The sequence below is a fragment of the Ranitomeya variabilis genome, chromosome 6, assembly GCF_051348905.1.
Source record: "Ranitomeya variabilis isolate aRanVar5 chromosome 6, aRanVar5.hap1, whole genome shotgun sequence".
In the NCBI taxonomy this organism is placed as follows: Eukaryota; Metazoa; Chordata; class Amphibia; order Anura; family Dendrobatidae; genus Ranitomeya; species Ranitomeya variabilis.
In genome coordinates this window covers 173255607-173271752 of record NC_135237.1, presented here as the reverse complement: position 1 = coordinate 173271752, position 16146 = coordinate 173255607, and the positions used below count along the sequence as shown (strand labels likewise).

The 16146-nt window shown below is 38.7% G+C and overlaps 1 protein-coding gene across 2 annotated transcripts in view; it reads left to right on the top strand.

Moving 5' to 3' along the window:
* The window catches only part of VPS41 (VPS41 subunit of HOPS complex), a 343493-nt gene extending 332884 nt beyond the window's left edge, over positions 1–10609 (top strand). Inside the window, exons 26-29 of one of the 2 annotated variants that reach the window (XM_077269268.1) lie at positions 5892–5991; positions 6410–6454; positions 9356–9435; positions 10386–10609. In XM_077269268.1, the coding sequence (XP_077125383.1) occupies positions 5892–5991; positions 6410–6454; positions 9356–9435; positions 10386–10466 (306 nt within the window). In that variant the 3' untranslated portion in view covers positions 10467–10609. The remainder of the gene's footprint in view (positions 1–5891; positions 5992–6409; positions 6455–9355; positions 9436–10385) is intronic. The other variant, XM_077269269.1, reaches the window with a different exon arrangement.
* The last annotated feature ends 5537 nt before the right edge of the window (positions 10610–16146 follow it).

Genomic DNA, 16146 nt, shown 5'->3' with positions numbered 1-16146 from the left:
CAAAAATGTATATCATATTTTTATTCTCTTTTGGAACACTGCAATACTAATATAGATACAATTTTCAGTAAAAACCTCTTTGAGACAATTACTTAAAATTGCATAAAAACTGTTTTAGGGTACGTTCACACAGGACTTTTTTGCTGCTTTTTTTTGCTGCTTTTTTTTATGCTAATTTAGGTGCGTTTTTTTGGTGCGTTTTTGGTGCGTTTTTTGGGTACGTTCACACAGGACTTTTTTGCTGCAGATTTTTGCTGCTTTTTTTATGCCAATTTTCAGCTGCTAGGACACCTCACAATGGCTCTTCACACCTCACAATGGCTCTTCACACCTTACTACCAGGAACTCCCTCACAATAGATCACAATCAGGACACCTCACAATGGCTCTTCACACCTCACAATGGCTCACAATGGCTCTTCACACCTCACTAACCACACCCCTAAGCTCTCGGCTGTGAGATCACTTCCTGCTGGCCATGATTTTCTGCACAAAAAACGCAGCAAATAATGCTACATGCGTTTTTTCAGCGTTTTGGCAGCGTTTTTTTAATCACCCATTCAAGTCAATGGGTGAAAAAACGCTGCAAAAACACAGCAAAAACGCTGAAAGAAGTGACATGCCCTATGTCCAAAAAAAGCAGCAAAGCAGAAAAAACTGATCAAACAAAAAACCAACGTGTGTGCATGAGATTTCTGAAATCTCATAGGCTTTACTGGTACTGTAAAAAGCAGCTGAAAATTAGCATAAAAAAAAGCAGCAAAAAAAAGCAGCAAAAAAGTCCTGTGTGAACGTACCCTTAAAGGGCAGGTCATACAATAAATAAAAGAAAAAAGTATAATGAATGCAGGCTAAAGTTCCAAACCTTTTCCTTCCTGGGTTATTTTCCATTTTTACACATGCATTTTTTGTTCCCCCCTCCTCTTCCAAGACATATGAGGACTTTTCTTTTTGTTTGCTGGACACCGTTTTAAATGACACTTTTCATTTTACCATGAACCATGCAATCCAATGATAGTTTGAAGTCCAGCATGCCATCGATTTAAAATCCTCTAATCTTTATTGTAAATCCATTAAAATATAGAGGGTGCAGAGGAGTTTTAGTGGCACGTTTCGAGTCAGTCCAACTCTTAATCGAATGAGTTGGATTGACTTGAAACGCATCAGAAAAACTCCTTTGTTCCTTCTATATTTTAATAGATTTACAATAAAGTTTATTGGATTATAGACCACTATGTGCTGGACTTCAAACTATTATTGAATTTTACCAGGTATGTGTGGAGTCTCACCAGCTTTGTCTGTGCATTGGTACTTATTACATGCCGGCTGGATCAACACACGCACTTCAAGCTGGGGTGAACTGTATCTAACAATTCTTACCATACAATTTACCTGAAAAGTAGAAAAAAATTCCAAGTCCGCCTTGTTTTTTGGGTTTACTTTTACAACGTTGATCATGCGGTAAAAATGAGCTGGAATGACTATTCTCAAGGCTGGTATGATTATGGCGATACCAATCTTGCAAAGTTTATTTTCTGATGTACCATATGTGGTAAAGTAAAATCAGAAATTTGTAAAAATATATATGTATTTTTACAAATATCTATCTATCTATCCACGCACGCACGCACGTACTTCTCACAAAATTAGAATATCATAAAAAAATGTATTTCATTTCTTCTATACAAAAAGTGAAACATATATTATATGGCATCATTAAAAACAGATTGATCTACAACCCCTGGCAAAAAATATGGAATCACCGACCTTGGAGGATGTTCATTCAGTTGTTTAATTTTGTAGAAAAAAAGCAGATCACAGGCATGGCACAAAACTAAAGTCATTTCAAATGGCAACTATCTATCTGTAAGAAACACTAAAAGAAATCAAGAACAAAAAATGTGGTAGTCAGTAATGGTTACTTTTTTTAACCAAGCATAGGGAAAAATTATGGAATCATGAAAAACAAACAAACAAAAAACACTCCAACACATCACTAGTATTTTGATGCACCGCCTCTGTCTTTTATAACAGCTTGCAGTCTCTGAGGCATGGACTTAATGAGTGTCAAACAGTACTCTTCATCAATCTGGCTCCAACTTTCTCTGATTGCTGTTGCCAGATCAGCTTTGCAGGTTGGAGCCTTGTCATGGGCCATTTTCTCCAACTTCCACCAAAGATTTTCAATTGGATTGAAATCCGGACTATTTGCAGGCCATGACATTGACCTTATGTGTCTTTTTTAAAGGAATGTTTTCACAGGTTTTGCTCTATGGCAGGATGCATTATCATCTTGAAAAATGATTTCATCATCCCCAAACATCCTTTCAATTGATGGGATAAGAAAAGTGTCCAAAATATCAACATAAACTTGTGCATTTATTGAAGATGTAATGACAGCCATCTCCCCAGTGCCTTTACCTGACATGCAGCCCCATATCATCAATGACTGTGGAAATTTGCATGTTCTCTTCAGGCAGTCATCTTTATAAATCTCATTGGAACTGCACCAAACAAAAGTTCCAGCATCATCACCTTGACCAATGCAGATTTGTGATTCATCACTGAATATGACTTTCATCCAGTCATCCACAATCCTCGATTGTATTTCCTTAGCCCATTGTAACCTTGTTTTTTTTTTTGTTTAGGTGTTAATGATGGCTTTCATTTAGCTTTTCCATATGTAAATCCAATTTCCTTTAGGCGGTTTCTTACAGTTCGGTCACAGACGTTGACTCCATTTTCCACCCATTCTTTCCTCATTTGTTTTGTTGTGCATTTCCTGTTTTGGAGACATATTGCTTTAAGTTTCTGGTCTTCACACTTTGATGTCATCCTTGGGCTACCAGTATGTTTGCCTTTAACAACCTTCTTATATTGTTTGTTTTTGGTCCAGATTTTAGACACAGCTGACTGTGAACAACCAACATCTTTTGCAACATTGTGTGATGATTTACCCTCTTTCAAAGAGTTTGATAATCCTCTCCTTTGTTTCAATTGACATTTCTCATGTTGGAGCCATGATTCATGTCAGTCCATTTGGTGCAACAGCTCTCCAAAGTGTGATCACTCCTTTTTAGATGCAGACTAACGAGCAGATTTAATTTGATGCAGGTGTTAGTTTTGGGAATGAAAATTTACAGGGTGATTCCATAATTTTTTCCTCATAATTAAGTGATTCCAAAATTTTTCCCCTATGCTTGGTTAAAAAAATTAACCATTACTGACTACCACATTTTTTGTTATTAATTTCTTTTAGTGTTTCTTAAAGCCAGAAAGTTGCCATTTGAAATGACTTTAGTTTTGTGCCATGTCTGTGATCTGCTTTTTTTCTACAAAATTAAACAACTGAAAGAACATCCTCCAAGGCCAGTGATTCCATAATTTTTGCCAGGGGTTGTATTTCAAGTGTTTGTTTCTGTTAATGTTGATGATTATGGCTTACAGGCAATGAAAACCCAAAAGTCATTATCTCAGTAAATTAGAATAATTAGCAAAAAACACCTGGAAAGGCTTCCTAAGTGTTTAAAAAGGTCCCTTAGTCTGTTTCAGTAGGCTCCACAATCATGGGGAAGAATGCTGACTTTACAGATGTTCAGAAGACAGTCATTGACACATGCCACAAGGAGGGTAAGCCAAAAAAGGTAATTGCTAGAGATGCTGGCTGTTCATAGAGTGCTGTATCCAAAAAATATTAATGGAAAGTTGAGTGGAAGGAAAAAGTGTGGTAGAAAAAGGTGCAATAGCAACCGGGATAACTGCAGCCTTGAAAGGATTGTTAAGAAAAGGCCATTCACAAATTTGGGGGAGAATCACACTGAGTGGACTGCTGCTGAGTCATTGCTTCAAGAGCCACCACACGCAGAGGTATCCAGGACATGGGCTACAAGTGTCGCATTCCTTGTGTCAAGCCACTCATGACCAATAGACAATACCAGAAGAGTCTTACCTTTATTTTTCAATAATCTTTATTTTTATGTAATGCTAACATATTCCGCAGCGCTTTACAGTTTTGCACACATTGCTGTCCCCATTGGGGCTCACAATCTAAATTCCCTATCAGTATGTCTTTGGAATGTGGGAGGAAACCGGAGAACCCGCAGGAAACCCACACAAACATGGGGACAACATGCAAACTCCTTGCAGAAGTTGTCCTTGGTGGGATTTGAACCCAGGACTCCAGCGCTGCAAGGCTGCATTGCTAACCACTGAGCCACCGTGCTTCTCATCTGACCTTAACCCCATAGAGAATCTATGAGGTATTGTCAAGAGGAAGATGAGACACCAGACCCAACAATGCAGACGAGTTGAAAACTGCTATCAAAGCAACCATAACACCTCAGCAGTGCCACAGGCTGATCGCCTCCATGCCACGCCGCATTGATGCAGTAATTGATGCAAAAGAAGACGCAACCAAGTATTAATAATAATAATAATAATAATTTTTTATTTATATAGCGCCAACATATTCCGCAGCACTTTACAATTAAGCGAGGACATGTACAGACACTAAATTAAATACAAGTTAAGACAATTTAAACAGTGACATTAGGGGTGAGGTCCCTGCTCGCAAGATTGCTGAGCACATTTACTGAACATACATTTCAGTAGGCCAACATTTTGGATATTAAAATCATTTTTCAAGCTGGTGTTACTAAGCATTCTAATTTACTGGGATGGCGACTTTTGGGTTTTTATTGGCTGTAAGCCATAATCATTAGCATTAACAGAAAAACACTTGAAATGGATCACTATGTTTGTAATGACTCTATATAATATCTGAGTTTCACTTTTTGTATTGAAGAACTGAAATAAATTATCTTTTTGATGATATTCTAATTCAATGAGAAGCACTTGTATATAAAATTTGTGTTGCCATTCTGAGATTTGTAACATTTTCATCTTTCTGTCAATGGAGCTGCATGTGGGCTTGTTTTAGGGCAGAAATACCACTGCTGTAACCTTAACAACCTATGCTAAAAGTAACAGGGCCTACTTCCAGCTCCAAAGTAACAAGCAGCTTCTGTCACAGCCGCATAAAGGGGTGCACTTGATGAGCTGCTAAGGGCGCGTATCTGCACTGGAGCCCTCTTTTTTCTGATGTTCTGCTCTTCTCAGCTCCTCTGATTTTGCCGCTCTTTTCTGCTTTGTACTGTCATGCTCCATAGCAGAGATATCCACATTTGATGATTTTGAAGCACAGTATGGGATATCTCTACATGTAGTGCAACTGGATGTCTCTTCAGAGTCTTTTCTCAAAGCGTGCGCTTTCACCCCTCTCCTCAATGCTGAATATCACAGATCGGTAGTATTTTAGGCCATGTGCACAGGTTGCATTTTTGCCTCACGGATTTGTTAGCAAAACCTGATGCCAGCAAAGTGAGTGAAAAACCTGAAGTGTCATGCACTCGTTGCTTATTGACTTACAGATTTGGTGCAGAAAATAATCTGCAGCATGTCAGTTCTCTGTGCATATTCACCTTTGATCTCACTGAAATCAGACAAAAACGCATAAGAAAAGGTGTGTTTTTTGCAGCTGTGTTTTTCCTAACAAGAGCTGCATTTGGTGCAAAAATCTCTGCACAGAAATACTTATCGTGCGCACATACCTTTACACTGCAAGATTAGCTGCGAAGCTGTGATTAGCAGCATCTGGAAAGGGAGGGGTGCAAGTGCATAAACCCCTAAAAAACTCTGAAGAAACACCTAGGTGCACTATGAGCAGAGATTTCACATACTGCGCTTTAAAAGCAATAGATGGGAATATGTCTGCACTGGAGTAACTCAGCGCAAAAAGGAGAAGAGCGGCGGAATCAGGAGAAATCAGAGATTTTTGTAAGATATTTGACTCAAGCGGAATATAATTTTTGCTCTTTTTTTTGTTTGTTTCAGATACTACTAAGAGAAGGTTGTAAGAAGATCTTGGTGTCAGACTCACTGGCATTACTGAAGAAAATGCACAGAACTCAATCGAGAGCTATGCTGGTTGATGGTACGTGTATCCTCTCAGTACATTTTTTTTGTTACCGATTTTGTTTTTCTCCTTACCCAACTCTGCATACTGCCTCCACGCCCATTCCCTTCTAATGAAAAAAAACATTAAAAGCCATTACATCGAGCGTTGTTGCTAGATCTAGTTGTAACTGTAAATCCATTAACATTACAAGTACTATAAATCCATATTTATTTTTGTCTTCGCCTAGGAATATTATACAATATGATACATACAAAAAAGGAATGAAACAATTTAGGCTTATTATTCATATTGGCATGCACTACACTACTACAAACAAGCAAATGAAATGCCAAGAAGGCCTACAGTAGGACAGCCCTGCCCATGTATTCTTACTTTCTAGGGTGTTTAGAAAAATACAATACATTCTTTTACAGGTTAATTTTTTTTTTTTCAGAGGAAAATATTTGTGAAGTTTGTTTGTCGCCTGTACTTCCAACCGGTAATTGTTTTACATATTGTGACAATAAATTGTATAATCTGATTTATCCGTGTGTATGGCACCATGAATCTGTGCCTGTGGGTGATCGTTATGTGGATAGTAAATCTACTGATAAAAAAAGAAAAGGATATTTCTTATGAACAATATTACCTCTACAACATTTAAAGTAGTTTTTGGAAACTTTAATATTAATAACCAATCTTTACAATAGGTTTGTAATATAGTATTGGGGCAGCTGAGCGCATCCACCAATCAGCTGATTGAAAGGGGCTTTGTCGCACCAGAGGTTTGATGCCTAATGCTGTATGTGTGGCCGGACACACAAACACATGCACACCCATTATAATCTATGGGGCTGCGCACATGTCTGTGTTTTCACATGGACCATATGACCCACACGTAGACATGTGGATTTTTCCTGGCAGCATGGATGGCGATAGAAACCGCACTCGTACACATGGAGGACATAACTGTGGCGTACGTGTGTCGTCTGTGTGACAAATAGTGGAAGAGAATGCAGAATACAAATGAAAGATTTTTATGTGTTTAAAGATGTGCAAAGATATAGATAGAGATCCGTGAGATATATAGTGTCTTGCGTGTGTAGTTTACTGTACATGGATTAAGCTAATAAATGAAAAAAAAAAACAATGTGGGGTCCCCCCCGTTATTGGTTACTAACAAAGGTAAAGCAGACAGCTGAGATCTGATATTATCAGGCTGGTAAGGTATATGGACACTGACCCCTTCCCAGCCTAAAAATACAAGCCCGCAGCTGCCCCAGAAGTGGAGCATTACAATAGATGCGCCAGTTCTGCCACTTTGCCTTATCTCTTCCCGATTTGCCCTGGTGCATTGGTAGTCGGGGTATTAGTAGTAGGGGTTCATGTCAGCTGTCAATTGGACAAAAACACAGCTGACATCAAGCTCTGGTGTCATAATGGAGAGGTGTCTATCAAACACCCCCATTACTAACCGAGTAATAAAAAAAAAAGCCAAAAGATACTTTATTTAACCCTTTTCTGCCATCCGATGTACTATTCCTATTACTATTGTGCAAAAATATTTTTTTTTAAATTCCTAAATAAAAAAAATTAATATTTTTCCAAAAAATACATTTCTTTATGTAAATTTTTTTAAAAAAGCAATAAAAGTACACATATTTAGTATTGCCACGTCCGTAACGCTCCGACCTATAAAACTGTCCCACTAGTTAACCCCTTCAGTGAACTCTGTTAAAAAAAAAAAAAAAAGAGGCAAAAAACAATGCTTTATCATCACACCACCGAACAAAAAGTGGAATAACACGCGATCAAAAAGACGGATATAAATAAACATGGTACCTCTGAAAACGTCATCTTGTCCTGCAAAAAACAAGCTGCCATACAGCATCATCAGATAAAAAATACAAAAGTTATAGCTCTCAGAATAAAGCGATGCAAAAAATTATTTTTTATATAAAATAGTTTTTATTGTATAAAAGCACCAAAACATAAAAAAAGATATAAATGAGGTATTGCTGTAATTGTACTGACCAGAAGAATAAAACTGCTTTATCAATTTTACCACCCGCAGAACGGTATAAACGCCTCCCCCAAAAGAATTTAATGAATTGCTGTTTTTTTCTGCTTACCAAAAATCATAATAAAAAGCGATCAAAAAAATGTCATGTGCCGAAAATGGTAGCAAAAAACAAGACCACATGACTCTGTGGACCAAAATTTGGAAAAATTATAGCTCTCAAAATGTGGTGATGCAAAAACTATTTTTTGCAGTAAAAAGAGTCTTTTAGCGTTTGACAGCTGCTAAACATAAAAACCCGCTATAAATAGTAAATCAAACTGCCCTTTATCACCCCCTTAGTTAGGGAAAAATAATAAAATTAAAAAAAATGTATATTTCCATTTTCCCATTAGGTTTAGGGTTGGGGCTAAAGTTAGGGTTATGGTTTTGATTAGGCTAGGTTCACATTTTCGGTTGAGTCTGCAGCGTTTTGTACACAACCAGAAACGCATGGCAAAACGCATGATAGCGCTGCATTTTTTATCCACATCAACTTACGCATGACGGATAAAAAACGTTTGCATGCGTTCGCGTTGTTTATGCACATGTGTTTGTTATGAAAACATTTTTTAAAGAGAATTTCATTGACACAAGCCTGGCCCAATGGGCTTGGCTCATGGGATTTCTGTATTTAAACTCTTGTGCAAACGCAAGCGAATGCATGTACTTGTGTTCCTATGCGTTCCCATAGATTGTAATGCGTTGTTTTGACGCACTCTTTCAGCAAACGTCCGCATGCGTATGGTGGCGGAAATTTGATGCCAAAAAAATTCTAACATGGTGCGTCATCCGCGCCCAGCCGCACACCGCGAAAATCCGCACGCGTAAACAAACGCATGCCCCTGCGTCTACAATGTTCAAGACGCATGCAGAGTTTTCAAGCTGGTGTTATAACGTATTCTAATTTACTGAGATAATGACTTTTGGGTTTTCGTTGGCTGTAAGCCATATTCATCAACATTAACAGAAATAAACACTTGAAAAGGATCACTCAGTTTGTAATGACTCTATATAATATGTGAGTTTCACTTTTTGTATTGAAGAACTGAAAAAAATTACTTTTTGATGATATTCTAATATAGTAATAAGCACTTGTACATGTATATGATTTTCCAGGGTCAATATAGTGACATGAAAAAAATGTCAAAAACTGTGCTTGACTTATAAATGGAGTAAACATTCGATCACTTTCTGCCCATAGATTCTGTCTAGGTTTGTAATGGAAATGTAAGCTTCTCTTTTTCTCTTTCATGTTGTTGTCGTTTATAATCCATTTTTTTGCTGAAATGAAGAAGCTGTCGGATGGTTACTGAGACTGATTATTTCTTTGTCTTGCAGATTCCTCTAAGCCTCTTGGCGTGGTGGTATTCCACTGCAGGCACATGTTCCACAGAGACTGTCTGCCTGTTGGCAACACAGTAAGATGCTTTGTAGCCTTCTGAGCACATCAGCAATACATACATATATATTCTATATATAGGCCAAGAGAGAATCGTGGGCATAATACAGTGTCACAAACACAGATCACATTAAATAAAAAAAAATCATACAGCGTCTGTTCCTAAAGAACTCGTCTAGCTGCAAAAGATATATTCACTGAGTCTGTGAATTACCTAAAAAATGATCCAAATAATTAAATCTGTAGTTTTATTATGGACACATTGTTGTTTCTTTAGTTTTTAATGAGGAATTATTCACTAAAGGGTTATTCCCATCTCCAAGATCCTATACCAATATGTAGTAGGTGTAATAATAATATTAGCAAATACCTCCAATTAGAAATGTAGTATAGTTCTTCTGATTTGCTATATCTCTTTCTTCATGTGCAGGCATTGAAGTAGCTTATGTCTCCATGGTTACGGTCACCGATATAGTGACAGTAATTTACCTGTTAGTCATTGTAACCATGGATACCTAAGCTACTGCAATGCCCTGCACATAGAGTAAGCAATATAGCGAATCAGAAGAACTATACTACATTTTAAGTCGAGGTATTTGCTAATATTAATATTATTACACCTACTACATAGTGGGGATAGGATATTGTAGATGGGAATACTTCATTAAGAATTATTTTTTCTACTGTGCCCTCCCTTATTACAGAATAATATTCTTCTGCGCACACTACAGTAAAATTCCTGTTGGATTGGGCAGCATGTATCACGTGTCAGGTTCACTTTAATATTGAGGAATGTAATTAACAGGTATGAAGAGCCTATTAGAAGTCCTTGAATACTAACACTTAGAAAACTTGTATTTATATTGTTAAATATTATCTGTTATTGACTTCAAATACACTTAGATTTAATATGCTCTAAATTGTAGAATATCTGTAGCTGGCATTAATTGCCTGTATCTTCTTTTCTAGATGTCTCCTGCATATTTCTGTAACATCTGCAGTGCCAAACATCGCGGTCCTGGAAGTGCGATCTTAGACATAAAAAAATAGCCCCCAATAAATTCAATGTCTCCCTTCTTTTATGGCAATTCTTGATATTTGGAATATGTATTATTATTATATCTGCTGCATACATTGCGCATATGGCTGTATGACATTTCTGTTACAGATTAAAATAAACTTTCCATGCTCAATTCTGTTTCCATTTGCTTTACTGGTCTTAATTAGTAAAGTGTTAGCTCAAAAATACAAACATAGTTTCCATTTCCAATTGTCCACCCATTTATAGATAAAGCGATGTCGCCAAATGAAAACTCGACTTATGTAAATCTTTTTTTTATATAAATCGTGTAAAATGCATGATAGAAAATTCTAGGGAGCACATGTCAGGCTTGGTTCACACCAGTTTGGGAATTCTGTTTTTTTAGTCACAGTTTTTCCTCCTGCAGATGTTAGCAGAGCTCAGTGGTTGAGCTGTGTATATCCCACCAACACCACACCTTCTGTGTACAATGTATAGTGACAGAAAGCTGCTAATTGGTGCTGGGGAGTGGTTGCACCAGGAGGCCAGTTGTCTTCTAGTGATAATCTTCTGCTGATAAAATACTGATTGTCTTGAACAGCAAAAACACAGCCTAGTAAGAGACACATCGCTGGAATCAGGGTCCCCTCCTTACAGCTTCTACAAGCAAAAAAGAAAAGACGTATAATATATATAATTTTTTAATTTTGTGATTTATTTTTAAATAATTAAAAAAAAACAACATTTACTTCTTTTGCACTTTTTTACTTTGTCTTCCTCTGGGGGACTTTATCGTTTATGAATCTGTTCACTGGTATAATGCACTGCAATGCCCTACACATGTCAGTGTTGCACTGGCAGAACGCCTTTTAGACCATGCTCCTGGCATAGTCTAATCGACCACTGTAGCTCGCAGGCCCAGAGGTCGTCATGTGACCTCTGGTTGCCATGACTACCATCGGCAGCCCACAAGTACATCATGGGGGCCCCTCCCTCTCCTAGCCTCCTAAATGCTGCGATTGCTATTAATTGCGGCTTTTAAGGGGTTAAACATCGGAGCTCGGCTGTCACTTTAGCCGAGCTGCCGGCGGCAATCGTGTGGTCACTGCATGATCAGGATGACTTTAGTGTATGTCATTAGTCAGGAACCCCTTCCCAATCATGACATACAGGACTGTCAAAGGTCTTGAAGGGATTAAAGTGGTTTTCTCACTAAATCTATTTATCACTGATTCACAGAACAGGTGATAAATGTAAGAACACTAGGGGTCCATTTGCTGGTACCCGCACTAATAAACAAACAAGGGCTCCAAAATCCCTTCTGTCAATGAAACAATGGTTCACATGTTTGACCACAGCCATTCTCCTCTAGGGCACTAACACAATCTCCATCAGTTCCCTAGAAGTGTATGGAGCAGGCATGTGCACCACCACTCTATTCACACAGAGAATTTAGACGAAAGATGGTTTTAGTAGGAAATCCCCTGTTAAACACCCTTGTTTAGTAGTTAAACTGTTTTGGCATCTTCCTCACTGTGTACCATATAGTTGTCAATCATAAGCTGGAGGATGAGGTTATTCTGGTTACCCCGCCCAGCATAAATATGGAAGTAAAGGAGAGGGGAGTACGGAGGATCCCCGCTGCTGCCGCCAGCGAAGGACAATCCAGGCAGGACGTATAAAAAAACTTCCAATTTATTGCAACGCGTTTCGGAGTAGAATCTATTCTTTCCTCAGACATAACAGAAAAGGAATCACCACCTCCTTTATAAAGGGGTCGGAGGTGACTTACAACATGTTGTCACTTAGCTCTTTTGGCATCTTTCTCCCAGTGCATCAAATAGCTGTCAATCATAAGCTGGAGGGTGAGGTTATCCTGGTTACCCCCCATCATAAATATCTGGACTGAGCTCCCAGCTCCTGCTGTTGTATTGAATGTTTTGATTTTATGTAAACTACACCAAAAAAAAATAATAAGTGACGAGAAGGATTGGCTTAAAGAAATTGCAATGTGCACATGTTAGATGCCACTGACAGAGATTGACAGTGGTATTTGACAGGTTAACAGCCACGGGTGGCGTTCCCCATATAAAAGGCAAGGACATAACATGGTGTAAATGTACGTCACATGTCATGAAGGGGTTAATCTTTAATTGCAGCCAAGCAGTGGAGTACTTTGATGCTTGTGATGTAGCATTGTCCTGCATACAAATCATGGGTTTCTTGAAAGATGCCACGATACAATCCTCCTGGGCTGTTAGGAGTCACTCTCCTCTTATCAGTCCATAAAACCTTTGACAAATCTGTATTTCTTGGCCCAGTCTGGACTTTTCACCTTCTGTGCTTTGTTCAGTGGGGGTTGGGTTCAGCCCTCCTCACCTTGGCCATGTCTCTGAGCACTGAACACCTTGTACTTCTGGGCCTCCAGGGAGGTTGCAGTTCTGGAATATGTGTAATAATTATAGGGGATAACTCAGGAGACTCTTTGCGTGGAACAAGACAACTACAGGATGCAGTTTTATAAGTGGTAAAGTCTATATTATCACACGGTGATTCAAACAGGTGCAGAGAGAAACTCAAGTCCACAACACTTGGTGCAAATATCAAATGCAGCTCAGCAGTCTATAGGAAACTTCAGAGGAAAATGCAATCACGCAGAAAGTCTATGAAGCACAATTATTCTTGAGGATACTTGACACGAATAAGTCCTTGCTTAGTCCAAAACACAGATAGATATGCTTATAAGGCAGTTCAAATAGTATCTTAGCTCAACCAGGGAGGCCTGGGTAATAGTCTCAGGTTCTTGCAGAGCAGCAACAGCTTACATGTCCAGCAAATGCAGATGGAAGTAAACACAAGCAGCAGATGAAGGAGGATTACTGGAACTGGTGTATGCAGCAGGAACTCAGAGCAGAGTAGCAGGATCACCACACAGGTTCAAAGGAGCAGGTATATAGCCAGGGAGTAACCAGAGGTCAGGAGCTGGATGCAAGGCAGAATACTCTAGCACAGACTGAAGGCTGGGTGGAGTTATATAGCAGGAAGACACAGTGCACATGAGACCAAAGACGCCATCTTGGAAAAGGGCAGTAATGCACAAAGAGGTAATAAAAAATGTTCAGAGTCCTGACAATATGACAGCACTGGAGGAGAACGGGTTGTGGTTGCTTCACATTTGATTCTTCTCAAATCTTAGGCAGTTAATGTGCATCTTTTTCTCAACAAGGTTTTGAGACACTGCTGAGAAACTGCAACAAAACTTTTGAAGGTTCTCTGATTATGTCCCAATTTCAAGAGTGCTGCATCCCTCTCTAAGACTTTTTAACAATTATTGACATTTCAGAGTCCGTTAAATCTATTTTTTGGTCCATTTTGCCTGAGGAAACCAAGCTGCTTAATAATTCTACACACCCTGATAAAGGTGATAAGGCTGTTGTATCCTTAGGTTCATTACACATCACCTAATCTGCGTCCTCCTGTAAGCATTCAGATTATACAAATATTAGAAAAATTGGAGGAAAAAAAATCTGACTGTAAAGTATAAACAAAGTCAATTTTTATTTCTACATAGACCATAAACCAGAAACTCCAGTATTATATATTTGACTGGTGAGATTTTATATGAAGGACACAGGTAAGAAAGGTATGGAAGTCATCACTAAACTGCAAAGTATACTGTATATGTCTGAGAGTTTTCTGTCGCATTATTGCAGGTCTGAGGAAGTAATTTCTGACTCAGTCAGATGGTGTACATTTCTAATATTGCTCTGATTTAATTGTTTATAAGCATTCAGATTATACAGCTTGTAGATGAATAATATTCATATAATTAATGTAATGGTCCAATAACTCACTTGCCTAATAATTGTGCACACAGTGTAGTATTCAAAAACATCATATGTGCTGAATTCGAAAAATATCATTAATCCCCCCAAAAATAAATACAGTATGTAAAAAAAAACAAAACCTTTGCATCAGTCCTAGGTCTTGCATGAATGTCCTGCAGGGAGTTGGGTCCAAGTCTCTGTTAGTTGATTCCCGATATGCTCTTTCCACTATAACTTGGGAAAACCATTTCCTATCAGTAAGGCTAGTTTCACATTTGCATCTATGTGCACAGCATATCATCCGCAACAGCAAACGCATGCAAAAATGCATGCTAACGCAGCGTTTTTAATCCGCATCAGCTTACGTATGACGGCAAAAAAACGCAGCATTGTCATGCGTTTTTGCATGCGTTTGCGCTTTTTATGCTCATGCATTCGATAGGAAAATGCTTTTCCAGGAGAATTTTCTTGACACAAGCCACGCCCAATGGGCGTGTCTCATGGAAATTCTTTATATATAACCTTGTACAGATTAAATCCTCATCTTTTGCTGCTGTATCCAGCGTCAAGATGGAACTTTGCATGGAGAGTTTCTATCGGAATCTGGATTTTGATGTCAACTTGTTTCTTGCCTTTGCATTAGCTTGTGAACAAGAAAGGAAAAGACAAAGACTGAGGAGACGTCATCGGCGCTTTTGGCAACACCCCATTGTAGAAGTCCGAGAGAGCCGTGAAGCCTACCACTCCTTATTCAGTGAACTCTGTGAAAACCTGGAGAAATATTTTGAGTACACAAGGATGTCTCAAGAGATCTTCAGGGATTTGCTGCTTCGTGTACAAGGAGCCATCAGCAGGCAGGCCACCCAGCTCCGTAGAGCGATTCCTGCTGAGGAACGTCTGCTGGTGACACTAAGGTACGTAATATTTCAAAAGAAACGCCTGTCATAAATATTATTGTTTTGCCATGTACTTAATTTTTTTTTCTTTTTTCTGTTCGGTAAAACACCTGTCATAAATATTATTGTTCTAAACGCCATGACCTTAATGTTTTTTTCCATTCTCTTTTTGGCAGATTCCTGGCTATCGGAGAGAACATATTATCGCTCCATTTCCAATTCCGAATTGGAATTTCAACACTTTCTGGGATTGTTGCAGACACATGCCGGGCTTTGTGGGACTTTCTGCGTGAGGAATTTTTCCCCCTACCCACCCCTGAAATCTGGCAGGAAAATGCCGAAAAATACTGGCAAATTTGTAGTTTCCCAAACTGTTTGGGAGCTGTGGACGGAAAACATATTAGAATTACCAAACCGGCAGGAACTGTATCTGATTACTTTAATTATAAAAAATACTTTTCTATAGTGCTCATGGCAATTGCAGCTGCGGACTGTAGATTTGTCATCATGGACATTGGATCTTTTGGACGCGGTAATGACTCAGTCATTTAAAAACTCAGACATGGGCAAACGCTTTTATGGGAACAATTTCAATTTCCCACTGCCACGACCTCTTCCCACCCTTGAAGGCCCGCCAATGCCATTTGTTGTGGTTGGGGATGAGGCCTTTCAGATGTGTGCAAACCTCCTTAAACGATACTCCAGTTGGGACTTGAACTACACCAAAATAATTTTTAACTACCGACTGACAAGGGTACGAAGAACTGTTGAGTGTGCCTTTGGTTTGCTGGTATCGAAATGGCGCATTTTGGGAACAGCAATTAATCTCAAAATTGATACAATCGATGAGGTTATCAAAGCGTGTGTGGTTCTGCACAACTACACCATGGCTAAAGAGCGACCCAACGTAGATCTTGATGAACCTGTTTCTAACCCATTGCCATATTACCATCATCACCCTCTGAGGACAAGGGAAGTTGCCCAAA